The 18,827-nt window shown below is 37.0% G+C and overlaps 2 protein-coding genes across 3 annotated transcripts; one reads left to right on the forward strand and one right to left on the reverse strand.

Moving 5' to 3' along the window:
* Positions 1–47: 47 nt before the first annotated feature.
* si:dkey-162b23.4 (sodium/hydrogen exchanger 9B2) lies at positions 48–16,595 on the forward strand. 2 transcript variants are annotated; one of them, XM_051898206.1, is made up of 13 exons: positions 48–131; positions 773–950; positions 2,279–2,492; positions 2,978–3,148; positions 5,104–5,246; positions 5,475–5,602; positions 5,693–5,868; positions 8,625–8,731; positions 8,849–8,998; positions 9,218–9,326; positions 10,481–10,617; positions 10,791–10,974; positions 13,578–16,595. In XM_051898206.1, the coding sequence occupies exons 2-13, from the start codon at positions 858–860 to the stop codon at positions 13,637–13,639; spliced, it is 1,674 nt and encodes a 557-aa protein (XP_051754166.1). In that variant the 5' UTR covers positions 48–131; positions 773–857; the 3' UTR covers positions 13,640–16,595. The 2 variants fall into 2 exon arrangements, with proteins under 2 accessions (XP_051754166.1, XP_051754174.1); XM_051898214.1 differs by lacking the exon at positions 48–131 and adding an exon at positions 138–327.
* On the reverse strand, positions 16,037–18,376 carry cisd2 (CDGSH iron sulfur domain 2). Its single transcript, XM_051898324.1, has 3 exons — positions 18,147–18,376; positions 17,274–17,488; positions 16,037–17,098 (listed from the first exon to the last, which is right to left on the reverse strand). The coding sequence occupies exons 1-3, from the start codon at positions 18,247–18,249 to the stop codon at positions 17,009–17,011; spliced, it is 408 nt and encodes a 135-aa protein (XP_051754284.1). The 5' UTR covers positions 18,250–18,376; the 3' UTR covers positions 16,037–17,008.
* Between the last annotated feature and the right edge of the window lie 451 nt (positions 18,377–18,827).

Genomic DNA, 18,827 nt, shown 5'->3' on the forward strand with positions numbered 1-18,827 from the left:
CGGGACCTGTCAGAAAAGGGGTTGGGAAAATAGCCTGATTGGACCACTTTATTTCTTTGGGTTGGACGAACGCAGAGCCGGTAAAACAACAGCTTCCATCTGTCACTCACACTTCCGGATGCCTCCACCGGGTAAAAGATTAACCTTTAAGGTGTATCCGCGCATGTGGGGATCAAGCGCGAGCGCGTATTTTCAGTAATCTTTGTTTTTTTGTATGTATAGACCCCTCAGCACGTGCCGGTTAACGTTAATCCCTTGAAGACATCAAATTTACCGATACATCCGCGTGAGATTTGAAGGCAGTTTGAAGCCATGATTTCATTTCATGTCAGTCAACTGATTTATTTTTGGTAACAAAAATAATAATCATCACATAGAAAAGACGATGTCTTGATCACGCAAAACAATATGACTTTAGGCATGAACGAGAAACGAGGGAACATAAATATTACTCTTATAGTCTCTTGTTGAAGATAAATGTGCATAAATGGACTAATAACATTGTAATGTCAGTGATGCTCAGATGTTCAGTGAGTGGTTTACTACAGTCTTATAAACAGAGACCATATGCCACACACTCTTCAGTCTGATAAAGCACCATATGGCCCAGGCGTCGCGTTTAGTCCTGTTACAATCCGATTAACTTGTTGAACAAACCAGGCGCTTTTTTTCCCCTAGTACTCGTGATATTTCCTCATTGAGGTTCATTGATAACACCTAATCAGGCTTTATCGATAGGTTTATGTTTTAATAGCTATTTATATTTACACAGGTGGAGTCTTGATGAACAGGAGCCGGTCATGAGCGCGAGCAATGGCTAGAAGACCCGAGCGAGTATAGAGCAGAAGTGTAGTGCCATGGAGGATGCCCAGTCCAGACCCCATTCAGCTCACTCCACATACTCACAGAGGACTGAGGATGCAGCCTCCGTCTTGGGGAATCATGCTGAAGTAGGTTTTTAGTAAGAATTCCCCACTTTATGCTGTTTTTGCAGTAAAATTGGTTCTAAGAAATGGGAGAGTTGCCTTTATTGTTGTTATGACGAGGAAATGTTATGGACCTTCAAAGCTGATCTTAAGACTTAATGGACAATATGAAAGATTTAACACTTTATAATAACCTTAATTTATATAATTAACAAACATTTTAATGCTTTAGTTCAGTAGTTCGTGAACATTCAAATATGACTAAGAAAATACAGTGAGAGTGTATTGACAATGCTGCTTCTTTTTTGCATTCTTTTTTTTAATTTAATTCAAATATGTTATTTACATGTTTGTCAGCATGACGTTTGATTTAAAATTTGATTGGAAAAATGAATTAAAAAAAAAACATTGGGATTTTTTTAGTATTTTGGTATGTTCTTTAAAAACAGCAGTCAAGCTAAAATAATGTATTTTTATATGAACTTTTTTTGTCTTCATTTTACTTCTTTTTTTTTTTTTTTTTTCAAAATCCTTTGTTTAAATCCCGGTTTACTGACAATTCCTTTTTTTTTTTTTTTTATGGAATATTGCAGTATTTTTTATTAATGATTTATCCATGCTAGTGTTGTCAAAAGTACAGACCGTGGTACCAAGTCAGTACTGACATTTTAAAAATGTGACGCTGTTGAGCAGAATCGTAAACATCTCTGATTGGCCATTGTGTTCACATGCTCATCAGATATGTCTGTGCTTGGCTACAGTGATCAACGCTTCAAACACATGTTGTAAATAGACATCAATGACGCTGTTCACTGACCTGCTTTCAAACGTTCCTGCTTTCGAAAAACGCTTTCAAATTCAAACACTTCCATATGCTTTCAAACGCTCCTGTGCGTTGATCATTGTAGCCAATCACAGACATATCTGAAGAATGCATGAACACAATGGCCAATCAGAGGTGTTTATAAATCCGCTCAACAGCGTGGATCGTCATATTTTTAAAATTTCAGCACTGACTTGGTATCACGGTCGGTACTTTTGACAACACTTTTTTTTTAAACTTGTGCTGTCGTAATCAAAATAACTTCCACTTGCAATGGTATCTCTTCTCTAATGCCATGTTTACGACAATCCAATCAATTCTCGATGGACAAAATCAAGTCCTTTTTCTTGTTCGAGAAGCCGTTTCACTCGGAAGTCATCACAATAGGGAAAGAATGACTATTGCAACTTCCGATTCATGCCAACTTCATATTAAAAACTATAGGTGTTATTATATAACTATAGGTGCAAATTTAGATTTTGCTACTAAGATCACTGTTCATCTCTTCACTCTTCATTTTCTAATTCAGCATCACCTTACTGTCAGTCAGACAGTCCTTGTGGTTCCAAAGCGCCCAGAGAGCCCCAATCCGAGTGTGACTGAGGAGACGACCTATGTCCCACGGCCGGTGTCTTCAGTTGACGCATACACCAACACAGACCCTCCGTACGAATGCTGCCCTTGGCTGCGCAGACTATGCCCGTGCCCGCCCAGAGGCCTGCTGGCTGCAATTATCACCAAAGGTTAGAGCAGAGTCAATAATCTTCCAAAACCTGATGGTAGAGACTGCATGTGTACTTGCGTTCAAAAGATTTTTAAAAGTCTTTCATGCTCACCCAAATTGCATTTATTTGATAAAAAAAAAAAAAAATACAATAAAAACAGTATTATAATAAATATGATTACAATTTAAAATGCCTGTTTTTAATATATTTTAAAATAATTTATTCCTGAGATAGCAAAGCTGAATTTTCAGCATCGTTACTCCAGTCTTCAGTATCACATGATCCTTCAGAAAACATTCTAATATGCTGATTTGCTGCTAAAGAATTATTTTCACTTCTGATCAATGTAAAGCAGCCTTGCGGAATAAAAGTATTAATTTCTTTAAAAAAATATCTTACTCACCCATAAACTTTTGAAGAGTGGTGTATGGTAGATAAAAATGTATTATGTTTACTAAGTGATCTGCTGGCTGACTGAACCCAGTATCTGTTTGTTCTTGCAGTGACCATGGCTGCTGTGCTCTTTGGGGTGGTGTGGTCCATTACAGAGAAGGAATGTCTCCCGGGCGGGAATCTCTTTGGCATTGTGACCTTGTTTATTTGTTCCGTGGCCGGCGGAAAGCTGTTTGGACGCATACATTTGCCGAACATGCCACCTTTACCTCCCCTTCTTGGTATGAGCAATTTCTTAACATATTAAGGTGAGGTCACATTTGTGAAATTTTGCTGGCAAAAAAGGTCCATTGTCAATATTGAAGCGATAGTGTCTGTGTATGGAACTTTTTCGCCCTCACGGGAAACTGCGATTTCACAAATTTGTGTAGATATTGACCACAAAGTTTCGGTAAATGTGACCGCACCTTAAGAAAATAATGGCTATGTTAGGGATGGAGCATTAACCTACTGCATACTTCACAGTATATACTGTATACTACCTGTTATTAACCATCATACTATTTTCGTACTGAAAAAAATAGTCCAACTTATGAAGTCTTTCAGATGGTAACTTGGATAAGAACCTTAATTCTAAACTTCTACTTCATAATCTTCTACTTATTTGAAACTAATTTACACTACCACCTTTTTTTTTATTTAATTACACTTTTAATCAGCAAGTATGTATTAAATTGATCAAAAGTGACAGTAAAGACATTTATAATGTTACAAAAGATTTCCTATTAATGTAGTTCTTTTGAACTTTCTATTTATCAAAGAATCCTAAAATAAATGTATTGCAGTTTCCACAAAAATATTAAGCATCACAGCTGTTTTAACATCGATAATAAGGAATGTTTCTCGAACACCAAATCAGCATATCATGTGACACTAGCTATGTTTCCATCCACCTATTTAATGCAAATTTTGGGTTATTGCATAAAAAAAGCCTTATGGAAATGCCAAGATACGTATACATTCTAAAAATGCGCAAAAAAATACAAAAACAAAAAAAACGTTTGTGCTCAATTGAAGCAGATTTTTTCTATTCAATAAGATGACATGCTTTGATGGAAAAGCATTTACTAAATAAATCCCTCGATATGCAACCAAAAACTCTGAACTAACCAGCTTATTAATTTCATTTGCACAGCATCTCAAAAGTTGGTTTTGTTATTCTGAAATGCCTGAGCCAAAATCTGTTATCAAAATAGTTGGGTATAACTGCCTCCCAAAACTGTCTCACACAATTGCGTTCCCAAGCATCAGGCATCCGCCTCCGAACGCAAGATAACGTGACAGTGTTTATTTCATCTGTTTGCATTGAGGTTCAAGGAAAAGTGACAATTTTGTTCTCTTGAACACATGGGGTTGAAACAGTGCTTTATTTGCAAATGTTTTATGTGATATTCCAATTTTACTCATAAGTTAAATTCACAATTTTGGATGAAAATAGCTACTGAAGACTGGAGTAACAGTTTTAAAGTTTTAAATGTATTAAAATAGAAAAGATATTTTACATTTAAATTTTCACCATATTACTGTTTTTACTTTATTTTTGATAAAAAAATGCATGCAGCCTTGATGGGAGACTTCTTAAGAGACTTCTTTTAAAAACTCTACAAAAAAATCTGTCCTACTTTATATTAGGTGTCCTTAACTACTATGTACTTACATTTAAAGTAATCATTTGATACAATGCACTTATTGTGTACATACATGTTTTTACATTGTACTTATATTTAAAAAAGAAAAAAATCCTGCATGTAATTACATCTGTAATTAATTTATGTAATTACACTTTTGACCCATCCCTTACACCTTAACCCACCCTTAAACCTACCCATACCAGCAAACTTGTCCCTAACCTTACCCGTATCCCACCTCAATAGCAGCAAATGTGTTTTGCAATACAATATGAACACAATTAGTACATTGTACTTATTTTTTGATGTAAGTACATAGTAGTTAAGGCCACCTAATATAAAGTGGGACTAAAAGCTCTAAACTTTTGAACGGTAGCGAATAATTCAGTTTTCCCCACAGCTCAAAGAAAAACTGACTGTGTTATTATTATTTTTTTTCTATTAATGAAGTCGTCAGTTTCATTGTCAGTGTGAGAACTGTTATGAATAACTATGGGATTACTGTTTGTGTTATTCAGTTCTGTTGTTTTCTCTGTGTGTGTCCACAGGCATGCTGCTGGCAGGCTTTATCCTCAGAAACATCCCTGTGGTGACAGATGCAGTTTACATTGATATTAGATGGTCCTCTTCTCTGAGGAACATTGCCCTGGGTGTCATTCTAGTCAAGGCTGGGTTACAATTAGACGGCAAGGTATGAAACCACATCAGCCCCTGTGAAGTTACACCCAAAACACTGTGGCTGACCCGAGATGATGTGCCTTCATACTCTTTAGAATTCTCTTTCAGCCAAACACCATTGTTTTTTTGAAATGCATTTTCATTTCATGAAGAATTTTCATTTACTGAAAATTGCACACTAAGAAAAATTGGTTTCACTAAATTGTTTTGTTCTAAAATAATACATTTATGTGTGTTTCAGGCTCTGAAGAAGCTGAAAGCTGTGTGTTTGCGTTTGTCCATGTTCCCTCTGACCTTTGAGGCAACCACTATGGCTGTGGTCTCTTATTTAATACTGGGTCTTCCATGGGTCTGGGGCTTTATTTTAGGGTAAACCACTGTTTCTGATAAGATAAGATAAGAATCTCTTTGAAAGGTCTGCGGCTTCCAACACAACTGCTCTAATTTTCTGCTCTGTAGGTTTGTTCTTGGGGCTGTTTCTCCTGCTGTTGTGGTTCCGTCCATGCTGCTTCTGCATAAGGAAGGGTATGGTTTAGAGCAGGGTATACCTACTCTTCTCATGGCTGCATGTAGCGTCGATGACATCATTGCCATTACCTGCTTCACCACCTGCCTGGGCATAGCTTTCGCCACAGGTATGCCAAAAGACTAAATGTAGCATACACATAGTATATATTCCTAAATTAAAATGAATAAATAAGTAAATAAATGAGATATTTTGGACATTTATATCAATAATTTAACCACAGAGTCTGACAGAGGCATTCAAAGTGCTTTTAGACACACAGAATATGTTTAGGATAGATGACGTGCTACAGTGGGTACGGAAAGTATTCAGACCCCCTTAAATAATATCACTCTTTGTTATATTGCAGCCATTTGCTAAAATCATTTAAGTTCATTTTTTTTCCTCATTAATGTACACACAGCACCCCATATTGACAGAAAAACACAGAATTGTTGACATTTTTGCAGATTTATTAAAAAAGAAAAACTGAAATATCACATGGTCTTAAGTATTCAGACCCTTTGCTCAGTATTTAGTAGAAGCACCCTTTTGATCTAATACAGCCATGAGTCTTTTTGGGAAAGATGCAACAAGTTTTTCACACCTGGATTTGGGGATCCTCTGCCATTCCTCCTTGCAGATCCTCTCCAGTTCTGTCAGGTTGGATGGTAAACGTTGGTGGACAGCCATTTTTAGGTCTCTCCAGAGATGCTCAATTGGGTTTAAGTCAGGGCTCTGGCTGGGCCATTCAAGAACAGTCACGGAGTTGTTGTGAAGCCACTCCTTCGTTATTTTAGCTGTGTGCTTAGGATCATTGTCTTGTTGGAAGGTAAACCTTCGGCCCAGTCTGAGGTCCTGAGCACTCTGGAGAAGGTTTTCGTCCAGGATATCCCTGTACTTGGCCGCATTCATCTTTCCCTCGATTGCAACCAGTCGTCCTGTCCCTGCAGCTGAAAAACACCCCCACAGCATGATGCTGCCACCACCATGCTTCACTGTTGGGACTGTATTGGACAGGTGATGAGCAGTGCCTGGTTTTCTCCACACATACCGCTTAGAATTAAGGCCAAAAAGTTCTATCTTGGTCTCATCAGACCAGAGAATCTTATTTCTCACCATCTTGGAGTCCTTCAGGTGTTTTTTAGCAAACTCCATGCGGGCTTTCATGTGTCTTGCACTGAGGAGAGGCTTCCGTCGGGCCACTCTGCCATAAAGCCCCGACTGGTGGAGGGCTGCAGTGATGGTTGACTTTCTACAACTTTCTCCCATCTCCCGACTGCATCTCTGGAGCTCAGCCACAGTGATCTTTGGGTTCTTCTTTACCTCTCTCACCAAGGCTCTTCTCCCCCGATAGCTCAGTTTGGCCGGACGGCCAGCTCTAGGAAGGGTTCTGGTCGTCCCAAACGTCTTCCATTTAAGGATTATGGAGGTCACTGTGCTCTTAGGAACCTTAAGTGCAGCAGAAATTTTTTTGTAACCTTGGCCAAATCTGTGCCTTGCCACAGTTCTGTCTCTGAGCTCTTCAGGCAGTTCCTTTGACCTCATGATTCTCATTTGCTCTGACATGCACTGTGAGCTGTAAGGTCTTATGTAGACAGGTGTGTGGCTTTCCTGATCAAGTCCAATTAGTATAATCAAACACAGCTGGACTCAAATGAAGGTGTAGAACCATCTCAAGGATGATCAGAAGAAATGGACAGCACCTGAGTTAAATATATGAGTGTCACAGCAAAGGGTCTGAATACTTAGGACTATGTGATATTTCAGGTTTTCTTTTTTAATAAATCTGCAAAAATGTCAACAATTCTGTGTTTTTCTGTCAATATGGGGTGCTGTGTGTACATTAATGAGGAAAAAAAAATAATTAAATGATTTTAGCAAATGGCTGCAATATAACAAAGAATGAAAAATTTAAGGGGGTCTGAATACTTTCCGTACCCACTGTATATTCTAAAAAATATTTTGTATTTACACTACCGATCAAAAGCGCTTGAAAAAGCTTCCATATCACTGATAGTCTTTGGTTTCCATGTTACCACTGCTATCTACAAATTCCACCAAATATTTTCACTGAGATTTTAATCTGGAGACTGTACAGGCCACTCAAGAACATTCTACGACTGATTCCTGACCCAAGCTTAAGTAGATTTGGATGTATACTTTGGGACGGCTGTTCTGCAGAAAAGTCCATTGATCATCAAGCTTCAAAGCATCAAAATATATCAAGCTTCAGTCTGCACTGAAGGCATCTCCTTCTTTGCCAAAACAGTTTGATTCTTCAAAGAATTCATGATGTCCTTCATACAGTCAAGATTTCTACTTCCTGCAACAGCAAAAAACCCCCATAACAAGACTGGACCACCTTCATGTTTGACCATGGAGATGCTGTTCTTCTGCTCATAAGCTTTGCAGCTTTGCCAAATGCCACTCTTGACCAAAAAGAACATAAAAGCTGACTTGAATATGCTTAAATTCATTTGGATATACCTGTGAAGTTGTGGAAGAATGTTTTATGGAGGGATGTGACCAAACTGGAACTTTTTGGACCCATGGATCAGTGGTACGTTTGTCACAAAAAAGGCAATGGATGGATGATTCAGCTGTGGGCGCCAACTTCTGGCGATACGTGGGAATTAATTCAGCACAACTCTCACAGTGCATTATGGATATTCTCTAGCCATTGAGTGTTTATTAGTTGCACACTCATTATTGCAGTGCATTATAGGATTGAATGAGTGCACTTGATAACATCCACAATGGCTTTGGACACCACTACAGATGGCTGTTCCCTCAAATAGAGGGGATGATTTTGAACACAGCCCAGGTATTATGGACTTCTTTGGTGTATGTGGTCCAGTACATGTTCTCTGTTGCCCTCTGCAGGTGCAGTATGGTTAAACGTGCTGAGGGGACCACTGGAGGTGTTAGGTGGTGCGGTCACTGGTGTGGCCTTGGGGTACTTTCTACATTACTTCCCCAGCAGAGACCAGGTATGTGAGCAACAACTTTATGATTGCGAAGACAAAAAAACTGATGTGGAATTGATGTTGTCAGGGTAACAGGTTTCATGATTGTTGATGATTTGTGTCTTTTGTCTTTGCACATAGGGAAACCTCGTCCTGAAACGCTCCTTCCTGGTGTTGGGGCTGTCCGTGTTTGCTTTGTTTGGCAGTAATGTGGCCGGGATTCCTGGTGCAGGAGGTCTTTGTACACTGGTGCTGGCATTTGTGGCTGGAATAGGTTGGGGAAAAAATAAGGTCTGAATCTCTTCTCCAAAACACAACATTTTAACTAAAATATCAAAAATAGATGTGAAAGAGAAGAGAGTTTTGCCTACTTTCTTTCTCAGTCACATATTTATACTCTCTCTTTTTTTTTTGCAACAATGTCAAGTAATAGAATTAAAAAAAATATATAAGAGTGTGACAACACTTCTAAGATCACATGTTTGATTTCTTTGTGTATGTGTGTTTCAGGCACCGGTGGAAGAGGTAGTGGAAAGGTTTTGGCATGTGTTCCAGCCTCTTCTCTTTGGTCTCATTGGCGCTGAGATTGTTATTAGTTCTTTGGAGGTCACGACTGTGTGTGAGTGTCTGTGCTGTTTTAGTAACAGAGCTGATTGGGAAACATTCAAAAGGGCTTTTCACACTTGAAGTAGTCAAAGGGATAGTTCACCAAAAAATGAAATTTCCATCATCATTTACTTACCCACAAGTTGTTCCAAACCTCTATGAATTTCTTTCTTCTGCTTAACAGAAAAGAAAATATTTTGAAGAATGTTGGAAACCAAACAGGAGATGGTCCTCATTGACTTCCGTAGTATTTTTTTTTCCCCGTACTATAATTGGGCTGTGACTGCTAAGCATTAAGCTGTAACATTTTTACACTGCATAGTTTCACACTGCACACCGTTTGGCACCCAAATGCGGGGTTAATAGTGCAAAAGCAGTGTTAACCCTGCTCTGGAGATTGACGATGCATCAGGGTTAGGCGCAGTGTGAAAAGCCTTAAAAGGGGACCTATTATGCCCATTTTCGCAGGATGTAATGTAAGTCTCTGGTGTCCCCAGAATGTGTCTGTGAATTTTCAGCTCAAAATACCCCACAGATCATTTGTTATAACTTGTAAAATTTGCCCTTATTTGGGTGTGAGCAAAAACACGCCGTTTTTGTGTTTGTCCCTTTAAATGTAAATGTGCTGCTGCTCCTGGCCCCCTTTCCAGAAGAGGGCAGAGCTTTAACAGCTCATGCCCGGCAACAACAAACCTGGAGAATATCACGGAGCCAAAATGTCAGAAAGTGTCAGTAGCGGTGTTCAGCGTTACATGTTCGAACCGGTGTCGGACACTGATGGAGGGACTTTAGAATGCAACTGGATGTTTCTGAATGGCTAGTGTAGTTTTTATGGAGTTAAGTTGATTCAACTCATCGATTAGCATGTACCGTCACGTATCTTACGTAAAAGTAGGGGGAAATCTGGAACTGTGCGTTTGGAGAGACTTTATGAGTTATGGGTATTATAAAAAAAAGGAGTGGGTGGATTTTTACCATTATAGGCTGGTTGTTTACACACACTGTGGACACACATCTGTGTTCAAACACCTTATAAAAGTGAATTTTGCATAATAGGTCCCCTTTAAAGTAACTGGGGTGTAAGCAGTGTGCACTTTTGCACACGTGTAGTGTTTCAAACATGCAGTTGATCTACTATCAATGTATACTATGTAATATTTTCCTCAGTTCTGGGTATAGCAGCCCTGCTCATCGCACTCACGGTACGGCTGCTCATCACTTTTGTTGCGGTACTGCGAGCTGGCTTTAACCTGAAAGAGAAAGTCTTTATCGCTCTAGCCTGGATGCCGAAAGCCACAGTACAGGTAAAATTGCCTAGTATAATAAATAAACCTTCTATTGTACTTTTGCTTTCTTGTCTTTATCCTGTATCCATTCCTTCTAGGTTTCTCTGGACAAGAGTAAGCTAAATGACTATAAAATGAAATGCATATGTGAGATCCTTAACAGAGCAATCCCGTTATGTGATTGGTTTCAGGCTGCCATAGGCTCTACAGCTCTAGACATGGCACGCTCCAAGAATGACCTTGAGTTGCAGAAGTACGGCATGGATGTCCTCACTGTGGCTGTGCTGTCCATTCTCATCACCGCTCCTATTGGAGCGCTTCTCATCAGTCTGCTTGGCCCTCGACTCCTGCAAAAACCAAAGAACCCTGAGTGGGGTGAGATATTTGTACACACACACTCACATACATTGGCGACTTTATTAGACACACCTGTTCAACTGCTTGTTAATGAAATATATAATCAGTTCAGCTGAATTCAGTATTTGCGCTATCTGAGACGTGGCTTTCTGGGCGTGCGATTTGGATGTGCACGCACAAAACTTCTCACACGGCGAGTACCAAATTGAGTTCTCTTTCTCGTCTTCTTGTGCTTTAGTATTTAAATTGGCGAGGCTTAAAAACGTGCAAAAGATAAACTGTCCTGAGCGTCATTCACACTGGCACCGGGCAGTCCGTGTTGTCAAGCTCTGCTATATTTTATAAAGGTTTCATTTTGTTTTGGCAAGTATTTAGTTATTTTACCCAGAGAAAAACATTGGATTATGCAACAGACATTATACAATGTATAATGCAGTTATTTATTCCTCACGCAGTTAATTGTTCAAAACCATAAATATGGGCTTTTTCATACTATAACCGATATGCTGATGGTTTTAAATGGATCAAAAACTGGCCGATAAATATCCAATTTATTACTAATACAAAGTCTGTTCCAAACAATTGGCATCAGTTTGGTTGTGAAAAATGTATTTATTATTTGAATTATAAAATAATTTAAGTAAAATAAAGATTTGAACATTTTAGCCAAACTGAGAACCAGAAAAGTGCAACATTTTAAGTATAATTGTTAAAAATAATATTTAGAATACATGAGAAGACTAGAGTAATGGTGGCTGCTAAAAATGTAGCTTTACCTTTGCAGGAATAAATTACATTTTTAAAAAAGTTATTTTAAATTGTAATTATATTTCGTAATAATACTGTATTTTTGATCAAATAAATGTAGCCTGGTTGAGCATAAGAGACAACTTTTAGAAACATTTGTTATAACATATATCACTGCAGAAAATCATTTGTCTTTTCTTTGTTTTTGTTTATTAGACTATTGATTTATTAGTTTGGCAACATGCTAATGGTGCTTTCAAGTAATGTCGCAAAGATTGTATTTACGAGTTGAACGCACATGTCGTTAATAAGTGTAAGGAGCTCAGATTTTCTTTAAGCCCCGATATTTATGAGTTGGGGGTGTGTCAGTAAAAAAAAACATGGTAGAATACCACAATACTTAAAGGTATTTAGCAGGCATTTTGGATGTTTGCTTTTCTATTTACAAAGAATTAAGCTAATTTCCTGCATAAAATATGATAGCATTGTAATATAATAATATAGTATGTAACGATAAATTTTACAGTTGCTATAAAAATGCAAAATACACCTGATGCACACTCTTTGTTCTTCATTTTCTAGAAGTATAGTTAAAAATCTTGCTGTATTTTTGTGTAGTTAATTAAGAGAAGGTACACTGCCATCTTACTCTGACTTGAACACACATGACGTCCTAAACACCACTTCCCACCTCGTAAACACGAACTTCCCTGGAGCACTTGAATGCACCATAACGTCTGACTGTATTGGAACCAACCTGAGAAACACACGCACACACACACACACACACACACACACACACACACACACACACACACACACAGGTTTGTTTTGCTATCAAAGTGAGGACATTCCATAGGTGTAATGGTTTTTATACTGTATAAATTGTACATTCTATCCCCCTACACTACCCCTACCTCTAAACCTACCCATCATTTTTACATTTTTAATAAAACATTGTTTAGTATGTTTGTAAAGCTATTTTAAATATGAAGACTCATAAAAAATGTCCTCATAAAACATGTTTACTTCGAAATACCAGTGTAATACCCATGACATTATACAAATTTGTGTCCTCATAAATTATAAAAACAAGCACACACACACATACAAATCAGCCACTTGTGAGGTTTCATTATGGTGCCTTAAAAATTAGCTGACTTTGTAGACAGTAAACAGGGTTTGGTCAAAACTCAAAACTAAACTGCATAGCTCTGCGAATAATACTGAAGCACAGAGAGAGAGAATATATTTTATATTAATATATAAATATACAATGACACAATGTGGATAACAACTAATTCATTTTAATAGACAAGCTACATGAGATGCACATGGAAATGTATCGCCACAGCTTGGAGAATTTGCATGCTGACAGGGTTACCCTTTGTCCTGTTTCATTCTGTGTTTGTTTGCTTTATTGTTTGTACAATGCTGCCTCTCAACTTTGCTAATGTGTTGGGGGGAGGGAGGATCAAATGCTCCAGCCCCTATAATTAAGACCAGTAGATTTAGTTTGCTTCAAATAAACCTATAAAAACCTACATAAACCTGTGTTTTGTACAAAGAATCATATTAGCACACACAGTGTCTGTGACACTGATGACTGGAGTAATGTTGCTGAAAATATAGCTTTGTCATCACAGGAATAAATGACATTTTAAAATGTATTAAAATAGAAACAATTATTTTAATTGTAATAGTATTTCACAGTATTACTGATTTTATTGTTTGTTTTTTTGATTAAATAAATGCAGCCTTGGTGAGCATAAGAGACTTCTTTCAAAAACATTAATAAAACTAATACTAATATTCTTCGTTGTGTTAAAAAAAGAACGTGTCCATTGTTTTAATTGTCATTTTCTGAATTGCAGCTGTCAGTCAAGGTGCTTTGTCTGCATCAGGGACACCGGTGACATACGAAAGTGCCCTGTGATGTTTCTGAAAGGCTTCTGGGAAGTGACACCCCAGCGTCCAAGGCTGCTGATCATCCTTTTTGTCCTCAAATTTTGATTCACAAACTGGTTATTACTATGACCCTCTGAAGTCAGAGTGCAAAAGTGGCAGACATGATTTCAGATGAAGCAACCCAACTTGTTTTTTTTACCTTCCAAGGTGAATGAAAATCATTTGCAGTATTTCTTTTACAGATGAGAAGTTACAAGTTAATATTCTCCTCCAAAACGTAGGATTTTAAAGGATTACGCTATGCTAAGGATTGATGTTCTTATAAACTGTTGTTTATGAATATATTTTTTTTCTAACTGACTAATATTTGTGTTGATAGTATTTATAAAATTAGATATTCCAGACATTAATATATCAGTCTGCAGTGATTGCATATTAGTTTTACAGAAAGTCATATAGTGGCCAGTGTTGTCATGACTATGTTCGGACGGAATACTAGCTATTTTCACTGTGCTGTATATACTGTATACTATGGAAGCTTTTTTCCGCCACAGAATAAAAAAAATGAAATGGATAATTGCGACTTTTTATCTCACAATTCTGATTTTTTTTTCTCACAATTGCGAGTTTACATCTCGTAATTCTGAATTCTTTTCTCAGAATTGTGATATAAACTCGCGATTGTGAGTTAAAGTCCAATATACTTTTTTTTCCTAGAATTGTGAGTTTATATCTCACAATTCTGACTTTATAACTCGCAGTTGCGTGTTTATAAAGTCAGAATTGCGAGATATACTCACTATTCTGAGGAAAAAAGCAATTTTGACTTGTTTTCTCGCAATTTTGACTTTTGTATCACGCATTTCTGACTTTATAACTAGCAATTTTATGTTTAACCCCTGGTTTCACTGACAAGGCTTAAGCTAGTCCCAGACTAAAATGCATGTTTGAGCTTAAAATATGTCAATGCCATTGTTTTGTCTCAAGATGCACACCAGTAATGTTTTTTTCTACGGTACATTTATAAAAGCAACTTAAATACCCTAATTGAACTAAGGCCTAATCCTGGCTTAGTCTAAGCCCTGTTTGTGAAACCGGGCCTATATCTCGCAATTCTGATGTTATAACTCGCAATTGCGTGAACATAAGTCAGAAATTGCAAGTTTATATATCCCAATTCTGACTTTATAACACGCCATTGCGACTTTATATCACGCGATTATGAATTTATAACTCGCAATTGCACGTTTGTATCTCAATTCTGAGAAAAAGGTCAATTGCGAGGAAAAAAAGTCAGAATCTATGAGATTAAAAAGTCGCAATTACCTTTTAAATTTTTTATTCAGTGGTGGAAACAAGCTTCAATAGTATACAGCCTTCCATTTCTATTTTTATATAGTTAAAATGTCACACAACATGTCTTTGAAAAAAAAAAGTCTCAGTATTTGGCAGTCTGATCAGATAATGAGCCTTGAAAGAGGTTTCTTTCAGTTCACCCATCAACCTGGAAATGGAAGGTCAAGTTGAGTGTATTTTGGCAAATGTAGTACTTCATCTGAGTATTGTAGGCTTACAGCAACAATAGTAAGAACAGTATGGTAACTATTCCGAGCATAGTCATGGACCTGCATTCTGAGATTCAGAGTTTTTGCAGGTATCTTGTCAGCCCTGTTGCACATACAGTACACTCAAATACTGTTGCTGTAAAAATTCTGAAGTCAGTTTAGAGCTCAATAACATTTTGTGTTTACAGTGAAAGTCATTTTAGAACCTAAAGAAAGATATAGGGATTTTTTTTTTATTAGAAGTAGAAAGAAAAATCATATATTTCCCGTTGCACAGTTCATCATGTTTCTTTTCATGAGCCATATTTATTTTGAAATTTTTTCATGTTTTTTTTTTTTTTTTTTTGTCATAAAATGTGTATTTGAATGTTATACAGAGTCATGTGAAGGGAACACTATTAGTGGACTGAGTTTACTGCTTTTGTATTGTGATTTTACCTCCTAGTATTGGTAATGCTGCATACAGTCATTTTTAATTTAAGCTATTAAATGACTACTGTTAAATGTATTAGACCCTATTTATTTACTGTATGATGTATGTGTAGTTATTTTTATTGATAGATGTATTGCTGCAGAAAATGTGTGACATGCCTTCTAAGTAAATGACAGGCAAAACCCCCTGCTTGCATTTGGAAGCATATCTTGTTATATCATCAAAGGCAAAGCAGATGTAAATAAGCAACACTGTTACTTCAAAGACATGGAGCATCAGCATAGTAAAGTTGCACTATTGTGTGTTTTAGGAAACGTACACAGAAGAAACAAACTGTTACATGGCATCACACATTCATCAGTCACATTCAGAATAATAGATAAGAAAAATAGCATTTAGATTAACAAGAATTTTCAGGAAGATAAAACAAGTTTGATTACCTTTTATTTTACAAAATTTATTAGGCACATTCCAGTTATCATACAAATGTACTTTATGAAAACATCTATGAACAAGGTCTGTCAAATATGAAACCAAGTGACACGAGAAAAAATGTGTGAAAACCAAGGGATTGTCAAGCTATTTAAAACTTTTGAATTTGAATGAATGCACATATAATATGAATTGTAATTGTTGCAGCATGTTGGTTCAGGTGGACAGTGAAAAGAGGGCACATTTCTTTGTTACATTATGATAAATGTTGTAATATATAAATAATGTGTAACAATAGCTTTGTTACAATCTCAGGCAATGGGGAATGTTTGTAGGTATATGAACAAAAGTCAAGTTTAGTATCCTGCACTTGAAAATGTTAAAAATAATTTAGCAAACATTTTAGAACTCTTGTTGGTTAAGGAATAATGCTGTAGAAAATGGCAAACAAGTAAAAACAACAAAAGCAAATCCTAATAATGTACTTCACATAGAAAAGTTAAAAGTATGTGACCTTTTTTTTTTTTTTTTTTTTTTTTTTTCATTTTACAAAATGTCAAACGCACATAAAATAGTAATAGTACAAGGCAACTTAGTTAAAACTGAATCTAGATATAGATTAAGAATGGTAAAGACGCTTGGCCACAAAGATTGATTGGCGACGATAACCGACATTTTTCCTTGTGGTCTTGTTATATTGCACACAAAAGTCACACTACATTTGCCAAGCATATAAAAAATAAACACCAGAAAAATGTAACAAAAAGTAAATCAATATAATTAATCTCTCAAAATCAACCACAATATCTTGAGCATTTTAGTCTGAATTTACAGCTCTATATTTCTACACAATAAGTAAGAAAATGTTTGGGGAAAGTACAACAAACAAAATTACAGTAGGTTTTTCAGAGGAAAAAAATATGCATTAAAAAATATAGAAATAGAGTTCTGTCCCAAAACAGGTGGGCTACATAGTCTTCTTCTTAAGAACAAGTGGACCAACGTTGTCCCCCGTCAGCTCGTTATGCTTTAAGTGCGATTTATCACAAACAGGAAACTGTAAGATGAGAAAGAAAAAATGAAATGCTGTTAGTGAGAGTGGCTTTTAGGCACGCTAAGGCTTTAGAGAAAACTGACACTCGCAAAGAGGAAGCAGTAAATTACACACTATATATATATATATATATATATATATATATATATTTTAATCTCTCAGGCATTCAACCTCCTACCGTTTTAGATCGCCAGCAGCGACAGTAACAAACACTTGGAGTCCTCAGGTCTTCAATGTCGATCTCATTCACCACTCTAGGGTTTTCTTTTTGGATCTTCAGATTTATTAGACTGTCTCTTTGCTTCTTCTTCTTGGGCAGGAAGGGCCGGATGGTCAGATAACCCAACAGAGCCAAAATCCCCAATAACGGCAGAAGCCTCAGCCACTCTGAAACTAAGACACAATCAAGTGTTAGAACTTATTATACACTTAAAATGAAAACACAATCTACTTAGTGAGAGCTCTTCTGCTTACTGTGGAAAAATAAGTGTGATAAGTGTCGTGCTGCTTTTCAGCATGTCAGATAAAGTAATATTCAGTGATTAATACACTTATAATATTTGATATACATATGTGCATTAAAGATTATTAACCAGTCATGAACTTTTGCATTACACAATGACAGTTGCTGGACCCTTATGGTGGGTCATTTTAGCTGTACAGATATTTACAGCTGCAGATATTTCTGCATTTATTGTGCCATCACCTGTAATTCTACAATAAAGCATGCCTCTTAGAGGCAAATCATGCTATCAGATCCTTTGCCTGTTTTGTTCTTCACACATAGACAAACACTGGTCGTTTGTATATGAAAATAGAATCACTTGTGCGATGAGACACTGCCTCTTGAGAATCTTCTCACGCAATTATATGGGAAATAGGTGGAAGATACCCAGAAACACGTGCAGGCAAACAATTACTTAGTTATGCATTATTTAAGGGTTAATAGATGGAAAACAAAGACACTTACATCACTCTGTCTATGCAGGCATGCGCTCTTAACTTAATTTTCCATCTACGCTTGTGACATTTTGAATGATAAAACACATACCTGTCAGTCGCGCAAAGCCTCCGATTGTTTCTGGAAGGGGCAGCTTCTTGAGGTATGCTGGAAGTTGTATTTTGATAATCCTGGAGATACTTTCTAACACCATCTTGAATGACTTTGTGCGCTTCTAATTGAGACCCAGCAGGATATTTCCTGGGACGTTCTGCTACGTCATCGCGTTAGTGCACTTGCGTAGACGTTTCCGTTTGCTCGTGAAGAGGAACTATTCAAGAATAGAAGTACACGGAGAAATACACGGAGTTTTGACTGTGAATAAGCGTAAGCGCATGACGCGCCGTAAACGCGTCAACCAATCACCATCTGCAGAGTTGGTTGCGCGCGATTGGCTAGTCTCACCGCGCCACTTTCTTTTGCGGGGTTGCCAACTTAACAATTTTATTGTTAGATTTAACAACTTTTCAGCATATGTGAATTAAGTTGATAGTTGCAATTGTTCAATAATAATTGTTCAGTTATGATACAGCATGTTATTAGCTTGTACCTATAATTGTTGTTCAGTTAGGTACACTGAAAGAAAGAAATAATTGTAGAAAAAAGGAAAAGGTACTGGTAATTTTCTGCCAGGACATTGCCTTGTTAAGTTGTAACCCTGTGTAAACCTAAAACACAAAATGCAATGCGTAATTTAAAACAGGTAAATCTCATTCATTCATTCATTCATTC

The sequence above is a fragment of the Ctenopharyngodon idella genome, chromosome 1, assembly GCF_019924925.1.
Source record: "Ctenopharyngodon idella isolate HZGC_01 chromosome 1, HZGC01, whole genome shotgun sequence".
Classification (NCBI taxonomy): domain Eukaryota; kingdom Metazoa; phylum Chordata; class Actinopteri; order Cypriniformes; family Xenocyprididae; genus Ctenopharyngodon; species Ctenopharyngodon idella.

Coding starts and splice junctions, on each gene's coding strand:
- si:dkey-162b23.4 (XM_051898206.1), top strand. CDS start 858: ATGGAGGATGCCCAGTCCAGACCCCATTCAGCTCACTCCACATACTCA. Junction 951..2,278: donor TCTTGGGGAATCATGCTGAA/GTAGGTTTTTAG, acceptor TTTCTAATTCAG/CATCACCTTACTGTCAGTCA. Junction 10,618..10,790: donor TGCCGAAAGCCACAGTACAG/GTAAAATTGCCT, acceptor GATTGGTTTCAG/GCTGCCATAGGCTCTACAGC.
- cisd2 (XM_051898324.1), bottom strand. CDS start 18,249: ATGGTGTTAGAAAGTATCTCCAGGATTATCAAAATACAACTTCCAGCA. Junction 17,489..18,146: donor AGGCTTTGCGCGACTGACAG/GTATGTGTTTTA, acceptor ATTGTGTCTTAG/TTTCAGAGTGGCTGAGGCTT. Junction 17,099..17,273: donor GCTGCTGGCGATCTAAAACG/GTAGGAGGTTGA, acceptor CTCATCTTACAG/TTTCCTGTTTGTGATAAATC.